This window comes from Nansenia antarctica (genome assembly GCF_963989245.1).
Source record: "Nansenia antarctica genome assembly, chromosome: 8".
NCBI classification, from domain to species: domain Eukaryota; kingdom Metazoa; phylum Chordata; class Actinopteri; order Argentiniformes; family Microstomatidae; genus Nansenia; species Nansenia antarctica.
Window position 1 is genome coordinate 51,901,189 of NC_137678.1, and position 11,594 is coordinate 51,912,782.

General features: G+C 45.7%; 1 protein-coding gene across 1 annotated transcript; it reads left to right on the forward strand.

Annotated features, from left to right (window-relative positions):
* Positions 1-2,617: 2,617 nt before the first annotated feature.
* LOC308164537 (G1/S-specific cyclin-D2-like) lies at positions 2,618-11,594 on the forward strand (the record flags this gene model as incomplete). Its single annotated transcript, XM_080538606.1, has 5 exons — positions 2,618-2,823; positions 3,756-3,971; positions 6,663-6,822; positions 8,729-8,877; positions 11,433-11,594. The coding sequence occupies exons 1-5, from the start codon at positions 2,629-2,631 to the stop codon at positions 11,592-11,594; spliced, it is 882 nt and encodes a 293-aa protein (XP_080394732.1). The 5' UTR covers positions 2,618-2,628.

The following is an 11,594-nucleotide window of genomic DNA, read 5'->3' on the forward strand; positions in this document are numbered from 1 at the left end:
TTGGCTGTTACTGTATTACTGTACTGTAATCAGGTTTGGTTTGGAAGGTAGCTGGCACGAAGAGTCATTATTGTATTTATTTCCCCACTTGGTGGAGGATCATTACTCACTTTATCACAGGAAGTAGATGGTCGGTTTATGTTGACCTTCAGGCCAATTACAGGGATTACTGAACTGGAACATTGTCTCTCTCTCTCTCTTTCTCTCTCTCTCTCTCTTTCATTATTTCCCTCTCTCAGTGTCTCTCTGTGTGTGTGTGTGTGTGTGTGTGTGTGTGTGTGTGTGTGTCTCTCTCTCTCTCTCTCTCTCTCTCTCTCTCTCACATACACACATACTCTCTCTATCTCTCCCCTTCCTAACTCTCCTGTTGCCCTGTGCTCTGGAGGCTTGTCTCAGGCCCCCTGGACTAGTGGGTTCAGCGGGCTGGTATGCAGCAGGAATCTTTGGATCAAGGTGATTTCACGCTCCTCTAGGCTTTCCCAGGGCTTGGCCCGCTCTCTGTTACCTCTGTGCGACTTGGAGTGTGTGATAGTGGCTGACATGTGTTATCATTGGACACATGCACAAACAGCAGTGCAGGACAAGGGAGCTTTATCAGTCTGACACCTCCATTTCCCTCAAGGGGCTGGATTTTGACTGTCTGGTTATGGCTGGGTCCTGCGACTGTATGGGCTCCAGCTGAGAACCCTGCCTGCCACAATGACAATTGTCCTGGTAGTAATTACAGATCTATCTGATGTGAAAGTTTTTATTCAGAATGTATGCTTGTTATAGCCGTTCGGCCCTTTGAAGTCGAAATAATCTGGCTAACCTTGACATTCCCGTGGAGACAATTCCGCCTCTCAGCACGCATTCCGTTCTCATAATATAACAAGTTCTTTTTTCTCAATGAAACTCAATATCTCATTCAGCTCTTTTGGTTGTGTGATTGTGAAAGAAAGAAGAAGTTTGTGAAGTAATCCCAGCAAGAAGAAGTTGCTGTGGCCAAAGTACGATTTATTCCTCTTTCTCAATAAGTGAATGTCCTATGAACCTTGAGAGAACTACTGTTAGTTTCTGATTCTGATTACTGTTAGTATCTGATTCTGTCTACAGCCAGTGAAACTTGATCGCCTGCTACTTAGTAATAAAGACACACTAACTTCTTATTCAACTATAATTTAGTAGTGTCAATAAAGAATAATCATAATTGTTTTGTTTTGTATAATCTCAATGTTGCTTATTACATAGTAGTACCAGGTTGCAGATTGATCATATCAGCTTTTACCATATTTAAATTATTGTGCGGAGGTTTGGGGCAACACTTATAAATGTAGACTACAATCACTATTAGTATTACAAAAAAGAGCCATAAGGTTAATTCATAATTCCGGTTATAGAGATCACACAAATTCATTATTCTTAAAATCAAAAACATTAAAATTCACGGATCTGGTCCACCTTCTAACAGCACAAATAATGTATAAAGCAAATAACAACCTACTCCCTAGGAATATTCAAAAATTGTTTTTTGATAGAGATGGGAGTTATAATTTGAGGGGGGAGTTAAATTTAAAACATATTTATGTACGTACAACGTTAAAACGTTTTTGTATTTCTATATGTGGAGTGAAGCTGTGGAACGGATTGAGTGTGGAGCTAAAGCGGTGTCCAAGCATGACCCAGTTCAAAAAGCGGTATAAAAAAATGGTTTTCACCAGGTACGAGGAGGAAGAAGGGCTTTGATAGTTGTTGTTTTCACAGATTATTTGTTTATTTACATGATCTGTTTTCTATTGTTGGTCAATATGTAATTATGTAAATAAATGTGATTTAATTTAAAATATATATATTATATTTATATTGAAGTCAACTGCTGTTTATTAATTATTAATCTCTGTTTATTGGAGAAGGGGTAGGATTAAATAAGCTTATGCTTCTTCCTACTCCTTTTCGGACATGTGAAGTAAATAGTGTTTTTTTGTTTTGTTTTTTGTTTTGTTTTGTTTTTTCTTGTTTTTGTTTTGTTTTGTTTTTTTCTTGTTTTTGTTTTGTCTTTTGTTGTTATAACTATTTCTCTCTGCACATGTTCGAAATAAATGCTTTCATTCATTCATTCATTCATTCATTCATTCATTCATCATCAATCATTACATTTCTGGCTAGACAAAATTGATGACAATATTGATATCAATCATTTTTATAATTGTATACGTCAATGCATCCGCGCATGCGTGAGACCACAGTTGGGGTGGAGATAGAGAGCTGAGTCGTCGGAGAACAAGTGAGGTGGCATTCTTCCGGTTCCTGCTTCCAGCAACAGAGCAGGGAGTGCAATGCAAGCTGTAAAAGATATCCCTATAGCCAATTGTTGAGCAGAGTGAGATATGCTTGCGTCATATCGCCGAGCCAGCTTCTATTCATGCTTGAATGTCATAAGAGGAAAGTAGCTCAGCCCGCGCGGAGGGAGAGGAAAAAGCAGCAGTCGAGAGGCAGGACTCCGTTGGAAGAATCCCTGCAGTCTCCCTCATGCTTCCTCCCGAGCAACTCTCCGCTTTTACTCTGTCCCACTCCCCACTCCTGTCGGCATTCTTTTGACGTTATTTATTTTTTATATAACTTTTTTGCAAAGGAAAGAACCGAACCATCATGGAACTTCTTTGCCTCGAGGTGGACAAAGTCGTGAGAGCGAAGTCTGACCCGAACATTCTGTATGATGACAGAGTGTTGCAGAGTCTGTTGACCATTGAGGACAGGTTCCTTCCCCAATGTTCCTATTTTAAAGTTGTCCAGAAGGATATTCAGCCGTATATGAGGCAAATGGTTGCATCTTGGATGCACGAGGTTTGTAAGTCTTTTTTACATCTAGCATACATGTGTTTATGTATTAGCTAACTAGCTAATCTGTCGTTACAAAGTTCTCCAATCAGTTCCAGGAGTGTGTAGCTTCACGGCACATTTTGCAAGTTGCACGTTTTTGTAGTTCCTTAGGCCCAAAGAAGTACATGTTGCTAATTGTTCGCTAGCATAACGTGGTCGTTTTGAGGGGTGACATGCATGACATTTGGACAATTCAATTGACTGAGAAATGACTCATCGAAGGCGTGGGCCTCGGAAGTTCTCTCATAAAGACATCAGCCAGAGTCATCACATAGATTTAAGTTGTCTAACAAACAACTTAATGTCAACAAAAAGATGTCAACAAACAGGATTTCTTTGCTCATCAAAGAACGCAAACGAAAGACGACCCTCTAAGCTTAATTTCCATATAAAAATCGTCTATGTTTTCCGTTCCAAATAATTACTACAATTATTTTTAAAATGTTAGTCTAAACTGAGTTGTTCATGCAGACAACACGCAAAGCCTACATAGTTTTATTTTTTGCAGTTTAACTTGTTTAACACTGACATACTAGTTTTGCAAGACCTACGAACATTGTGCACATAATTTCACGCATTTGGCTAATTTATTTATATTTTTAAATTATTTTTTGAAAATGTGACGGGTTAAGAATGGCGATCGGCGTGGGTGTTTTGGCTCGACTTCCTATTACACTTAAGCCTAATGAATGTGAGCTTAGAACATTTTGTAGACTATTACAAGTTACAACCATTATTGACATCATTTGTAAATCACTTTTGGTTTCCCCTATGTATAACTGTTGTCGGCTATGTCATTCATAGGCTTAAAAAAAGTTTTACATATTTAATTTGATTGATGAGTAGTATAGGCTTTGTGATCGCCTACTTTGTAATATTGTTTCTCTCTCCTTTAGGTTTGTCAAGAGCAGAAGAGCGAGGAAGACGTCTTTCCTTTGGCCATTAATTATTTGGACAGATTTTTAGCAGTGGTTCCCATCAGAAAAAGTTTTTTGCAACTTCTAGGAACTGTATGCATGTTTCTTGCATCCAAATTGAAGGAGAGTCGTCCAATGACTGCAGAGAAGCTGTGCATGTACACAGACAATTCCATCACACTTCAGGAGCTGCTGGTAAGAAACGTATTAGTTTATAATCCAAATACCCATGTCTTATGGAATACAAATGTATCCTAATCAGCTACTACATGTAGATGTAGTCCTCATTAATTGTTTGATTATAACATATGTTTTACCTATGCTTTGACACGTTTGGCTGGTTGAGTCATCATTATGCTATTGTAAAATGATTCCTTGGACACATGCTACAGTGACACTAGGGCTCAAGTGGCCACTGCCATCTAGTGGCAATTATGCAGTATAGAATTTCAACTAGGCCTACATGTGGATTCCAGCAGTAATTCACTATCATTTTGTTCCAAGTGCATGTGTGCAGGAATTCTGTGTCCCATACCTTCCATAGTGAGACAATGCAGGAAAAGATTAGGAACCATATCTCAAAGTCATTTGGGTGTGATGACCCTGCCTGGCCTTGTTTAATCTGTCGGCCTGTGGCCCCAATTGGTAATAGAATCCATCTAGTTTTTCATAGTTGCCAAATTCTCAAATTACGGCCACACATCTAATATGCGCTTATTGACATCAAATTATGTCCTTTGCAGACTTGGGTCAAAGCCTACTTGATTTTTTTCTCCCCAAATACATGAGGTGTTTGTGCTTCATTTACCATAGCTTGCCAGGCCACAAAAAAACAATGGCATAGTCCCAAGTGGAAACCCCACCCAGCTGCCAGCCCATAAACCAAGCACACCTCAAGTATTTGAGGGAATACAAATAGTATCTTGACCCAGTTCTGGGTCTGTAACACCCCCCCCCCACCTCAAGTCATTGATTCCTCAAGGGTCTCTCACCTCAGGGACTGTGTTCAGGTAATCCCACCAGAAGGGAAATACCAGCTGTTCATAACATGGTTATCCCCAACCTCCCAAAGAACCAAACCCATCACTCCTTTATATCCTCCAAGTGTTTCCTTCCTTCCAACGTTACATAACTGCGTCTGCTGTTGGCAGCCCACCCAGGATGCCCAAGAGGTCATATATGAATCACCGTACACACACACACACACACACACAGAGAGAGAGCTTCAGGAATCTCCTTTTCTCCTCTCCTCTCCTTCTGCACTCCAGCTGCTGGTACTCCAAGCTTGTACCACCACACGTACCATGTACTGGGGGGGGAGATTGCTAGTGCTAAGCTAACGGACACGTACCATGTACTGGGGGGGAGATTGCTAAGCTAGTGCTAAGCTAACAGACCCCTGGGTATTTTACCCGAGAGGGGACTTTGACACAGAAGAAGGAGGAGACATGATGAGGAGTTTTTTTTCTTCTTCTTTTTTTCTCAATGAGCCACTGTTGGTGCCTCAGTAAGAGAGAGAGAGAGAGCTAGAGAGAGAGAGAGGGGGAATTCAGGGGGATTCTGTCAGGGCAGCTGTCCAGGAAGTGAGCACAGCAACACAGCGGACCTCCTCCCTGCTCATCCTCTGTCAACATTCTCCACGGGGTTTAGCATAGGTTAAACGTTAGCATGTGTTAGCTCTGCTAGCGGAGAGGAACACGTATGGATGCAGGAAGAGGCTCACTGTCTGTGTCCTGGGCTGACCCCTAACCTGAGAGAGGGAGGGGGGGGGGGGGTTGTCCCAGCTAGCTAGCTGTGGTTTCAGTAAACATGGGTGTTCACAACGACAGCCTCTGTGTTGACACATATGAAGAAAAAAAGGAAACCGGAGGAGCAGCTGAATGACTCGCATCCATCTCAGTTTTATTTATTTTTTCCCGTTCTTCTTTTTTCCTCTCGAGGGCGAGGGTTTCATGCGACGGCTCCCCGCGGCGACCCCGAGTGGTGCGAACCAGAGACGCTAGCGGGGGGGCTCGTAACTGGGAGGAAGTGGGGCCGCCGTGTGTCTCTGGCTAGGACCCCTCCAACCAGGGGCGAGGCCCGTCACATGCTCGCAGTGTGACTCAAAAGAGGATGAGAAGAATGAGAGCGGCATGCAGCTTAATGAGAGAGTAGGGGATGGAGAGGAGAGGAAATATATATCTCTCGTATGGAATGGAGTGGTTTCTGCTTGGAGCATTGAGCAAGAGCCGTAGTGTTTTGTGGTAGACTTGGCAAGTTTCCTCACTTTTTTCCCCTCATATATACTGTCCAATACAGTGGACAACATCTGAGGAGAGAATAGTATGAGCTTTTATTTTATTTTGTTTATTTTTTCATTTTATTAGACAGATATAGTGAAGAGTAAGGAGAAGGGAGAGAGGGCATGCCAACAGAGCATGGGCCGGATTCGAACCCATGCCGACATGGGCATATGTGTGCACTGTTGACCGCGGTGCTAGACCACTGGACCACCCCAGGCCACTAGGATGAGCTTTTAACGAGTTTATCATCTGGTGTTTCTGCAGGTCAGGTGAATACATGATGTCCAACCCGTTGACGTCTTTTGGTAAATGGTAAACGGACTGCATGGACTGCACTTATATAGCGCCTTTATCCAAAGCGCTTTACAATGGCCTCTCTCATGCAAGGCCCGCTCACTGGCTGGGAGCAATTTGGGCTTCAGTCACAGTCAGTGTCTTGCCCAAGGACACTTCGACATGTGGCCAGCCGGGGGCTCGAACCACCGATCTGAACCGACCGACCTTGCGATCATTAGACGGTGGCTCTCTACCTCCTGCGCCACAGCCTCCGCCTCTTTTATGGAGCTTCTTGTGCTTCTCTTCTCCTTCTCTGTCGCTCCTCCAGGAGTGGGAGCTGGTCGTGCTGGGGAAGTTGAAGTGGAACATGGCGGCGGTGATTCCCAACGACTTTATCGAGCACATCGTACGCAGGCTGCCCCTCCCCAAAGAGAACCTGGCCGTGGTCCGCAAGCACACAGAGACATTCATCGCCCTGTGTGCCACAGGTAATGTCTTCCCCACCCCTCCCCCTCTACAGTCTTACTCTCTCTCTTCTCTTTCTTTCTTTCTTTCTCTCTCTCTGTCTCTCTGTCTCTGTCTGTCTCTCTCTCTCTCTCTCCTCTCTCTCTCTCACACACATACACGCCAGACTTTCTCACGTTGTGAGTCATCTTTTTGATATTATACTCCTCTGACCCCCCAACTCCCCAGTTGAAGGGCAGGGTCTATAAAGGCATCCGCTGGCTGGGCTCCACTCTCTCTCCACTCTCCTATGTCCAGAACACAGCTGGTACTAACTGGGTCGAACTGGTCTTCACATCAGGTCCAGCTGCTGGGAGAGCTGTGTTGGATCTCTTAAGTGTATTGAGGCATGAATGATATTCTGAGAGAGGAGCCTGGGAGAATAGTTTCAGCTCAGTGCCATGTTTACACAAGTCTCCTTCTCTGATGACAGGGCCTTCATAGGGCTGCTCTCTCTGTATTGTTTGTTGACCGTTGAGCTTCCAGGTTTGATTAGTCAGAGCTGGCAGCCCAGCGATCTTCCTTCCTTCCTTCCTCCTCCCCTCCCCGCCTCTCTATGCATCTCTAAAATAAACTCTGGTGAAATGTAGAGCTTGCATGAACTCGCATGTCCCCCCTCAGGCCTTTCTATATCTAGGGGGGTGAATCCCAAATTAATGAGCTTCCTTTTTCGTTCTTCCTAAATGTCCTTGTTTTCATTTCAAGGAATGGTAATGCGATGTGGCACGACTCTCAAAACCAGCTCCTCTGTAAGGCTTCTACTTGTGTAAATGTGCCTTTCAGGCAAGTTAGAAGGATAGAAACTAGTGAGGAAAATAGGCCAATTTTGGGTGTCGAGACGTCTGGCGTGTGTGTCTCTGATCAGATGTGGCCCGTAAGCGCTTGGTTACTGCAGCGTGTTAGCGAAGCCGTAACGGTCCTTCAAACGGTTTCCGTGCCCCGTAGCGCCGTTTTCAGTGTCGCATTTTTCATTTGGGTGTGTTTTAAGCGGTCTCCCCACTATTCATAAGCAGCCCGTTTATATCCGAGCACAAAACAGCCACAATAAAAAAAAAAGGCTGCTGTGGTTGGAAGTAATGTAAATGTTTGGGGTTTTTATGTGGAGCTCCGAATGTTGTTCTCATGACAGGGGACGTCTGCCTCAGCACAGCTGGCCTCGAGAGGAGAGGAGAAGTGGCCGGGCTACTCCCTGGGGTTTTGTCCACAAGCTATCAGTCGCATCCTCTTCTCTATAAAGAGAAGAATGCCACAAAGGCTAGGCTAGTCTGTGTGCTAGGCTAGGCTGGGCTGTAACGTCATGTGTTCCTGCCGAAGCTGGAGCTGGCTGGGTCTGGACCCCCCAGTCCCAACGAAGGCCATTTCCTCCAGGCCTGCCCTACTTCACCCCCCCCCCCACCCCCCCCGCCCTCCGCCTCTAGCCCAACCGGCGGCCTGTTGTCGCTCAAGTCTCTGGCCCGCGCTGGGGGACCAGAGGGAGTACTTCCTGGAACTCGTTGCTCACCGAGTAGGAGGATTCCTGCTCTGTTTTCCTAATCAAAAGCCGAGGCGTCGTGAGGGAAAACCACACAGGTTCCATACCACAGAACCACAGACATGGTGAAACTTTTAAAAACTGTGGGAAAGAACGTCAGAACGTTTCAGCTTTGCATAACTCATAACTATCGAGAGAATCACTCTCACTTCCTGTATGCTACTCTGGACTGAAAGGTGTGACCTGTCTTGAGAACTCTTTTTTTTTATTATTTGAATGTTTTTTCTTTCTTTCCATTAAAGAAGTCCCATTTGGAGGGGGGTTAGACTAGACTGTTACTCTAATGTGCATCCACCGCTGCTGTAGTGAGACGAAGAAGCTGCTGCTCTGATCACGTTGTTGTCTTGTCCGTCCTCCAGATTTCAGCCTGGCCATGAACCCTCCCTCCATGATCGCCACGGGCAGCGTGGGAGCCGCCATCTGCGGCCTCCAGCTGGACGGCGCCGACCTGGCGCTGAGGCGGGACAACCTGACTGACCTGCTGGCCAAGATCACCAACACGGAGGTGGTAAGTGCTGCGAGTTGTTGAGATATTCTAGGCGGTGGAGGACACGGTGGGGGGACATCTTGAGTCTGTTGAAGAAGAAGCGGTATCACTGGTGTCATTGTTCTGCAAGCAAGCGACTGTATGAAGGAAGGAGAACTGTGTGTGGAGAACACTTTTGGCCACCAAACTACCTAAACTATATTCTCCTGCTTGCATCTCTCTGGAGCTGGAGCGTAGATCACTCCTAGTAAACAACAAGCGATGCCTGCCTGCCTGCAGTAGTCTCTCTCCCCACATTGAAGCCATTTACTTTTTTCACGGAGAGAGCTTGTGGCTCTTGGCTTGGGATCCAGACTGCTGCTATAAAGAGGAGCTGGAGAGGGAATGTCTTCTTAGAACCCAGGGCTCGCATACTTGCGGTAGAACACAGGCAGTTCCTTTGCATGGCTCTCCCACTTTAGCTCTCGTCTCCGCTCGTAGTCTGTTTCTAATGTCTAACAGAGGGACCGTCTTTCAAGGGGGGGGGGGGGGGGGGGGGGGCAATGGAGAAGCAAAACACACATTTACAAGCCGTTTAAGCCGACGGTCGTCAACCCACATTGACAACTCACTCACTCACTCAAACTCAATACATGAGACACTCGGAACATAAAAAACATTGTAGTATCATCGTGCTGCTGGGTAAATAATGCCACACGTTTTGAATAAAGTTTTATATTTCTTTTTGGGATTTATTCCACTGTGCATGCACCTCCTCTAGTTGATATAACGGACCTGGGGGGTGCGGGTTGGTAGAAGCCAAGCAGGAACCAAGAGGCCACAGTCAAGTCAGTCAGATCAACAAACCAGCCCCCCGATGGACTGTGGTTATTATGTTTCCACGGCAACGCTGGTCTTGTGCAGAGCCGTCACAACAGGGCGCTCAGACTGCGGGCCATCGGGTTCTAATTATCCGTACATTCTAAAGGAATGTTGGCCTCTCCGAGAGAGCTGCATTCTTCAAGGCCCCCGCTGGCTGGGCCCTGTAGATCCAGACCTCCCACATCAGTCGTCTACTCTCCCCTGGACCTGTGTGGAGGGGAGAGGGAGAGAGCGAGGCAGAAAGGCAGGAGAGGGAGAGAGGCAGAGGCTCAGGCATAGGAAGAGGGAGAGACAGAGGAAGAGACAGATATAGAATCCCCCCTTTTTTTTCGACAAGGGCTGCAGGGCACCTTTAGAGACACAACATCCATAACATCCTGTGTCCTATATTCTGTTTCACGCCCCCCCCCCCCCCCCCATCTCGGAGGGTTAAGGGGTCAGGAAGTCAAAGCTATTTCCTCACAATCTCCACGGATGTTCTCTGTATGTATATCTCCTTAGTGAGAAATGTTCTATTGTAAGTGTCCATGATCCCAGCTTTGGACTCCCTTTGGGCGCCTCAGTGAGCTCCGCTTCCATCATGGATCTAGTACTGTAGTACCCCCCCCCCCCCCCCCCGTACAGTCTGTACAGTATTTTAAAGGATTCAAGTGGCCCCTGAGTCATGGCACACTCTCGCTGGTGTCTGTGTGTGCTGGTTGTTCAAGGAGATTTTGTTGTGAAAGGGAACGACGGGAACCGCCAAGCACGACGACCCACCATGCCCCTGCCAGTACGCCAGGCATGTGACCTGTTCTGCCGCTTGTTCAACAACACAGCATCATGAGTCAGATGAAGTACGCTACGTTGTACTGTGTTACGGCAGCGCTTTCTGTTTTGTCCGCACAGGTGTATTGCAGTAAAGTGTGTGCATATGTGCGTGCGTGTTGTGTGCCTGTGTGCCTGTGTGCCTGTGTGTGCGCTCGCCATTGTGTGTGTGTGTGTGTGTGTGTGTGCCAGTGTGTTTGATGAGCCTGAGCTCGATTACGCCTCCTGCTAGAACTGGTGAATGGACCTATCGCTAAGCCACGCCCCCAAAATAGAAATTGTCCAATCATATCACAGCAAAAGTCACTACAGGCAAAAAACTCGGACAAACAATTCGCTAATATCTGATGGTGAAAAGCTTCTAGACTAAATATTCTTGTCATCTTTAAAAAAACATGTCTACTACTTGCTGTGGTGATTCAGGAATCAGAAATTTGCCAACTCCCGGCATTGTAAGTCATTGAATGTCATTCAGTCACTGTCAGTGAAGCGTTGTTTGTTTGTCCGAGTTTTCAAAAGGGGGCGTGGCTTAGCGATAGGTCCATTGATGATACACTTCCTTAGTCAAAGGGATTGATTGTAAGTCGTTTTGGAATAAGGCGTCTGCTAAATCGTGAGCTTAGAATTATAAGGTTCTATCTCCGTTTAGGGCAGTTCAGAGATATTGAGCGTCAAAGTTTTTACATTCCATTATGTTCTGTGAGATGGAACCTTTGTATTTTATGAATTACTAACTCAAAGATTTCAACATTTTAAGAATAACACACACAGGCATTAATAAACACCTAATGGATCAGATTATGTAAAAAAACTACATTTGGACAAAAATGGAGTTGGAACCTTATAACATTTCACGAAATGCCAAAAACGTAAAATGTAAAAGTGAGTCTTCTCTGTCTGTGTTGTAGGACTTACTGAAGGCGTGTCAGGAGCAGATTGAGAGGGTGTTGGTCAGCAGCCTGCAGAAGGGGCAGCGGCAGGAAGGCGGGGGCACGGCGGGCAGCAAGACCATGGAGCAGCAGGACCAATCATCCAGCACCCCGACAGACGTACGCGACGTCAACCTATGA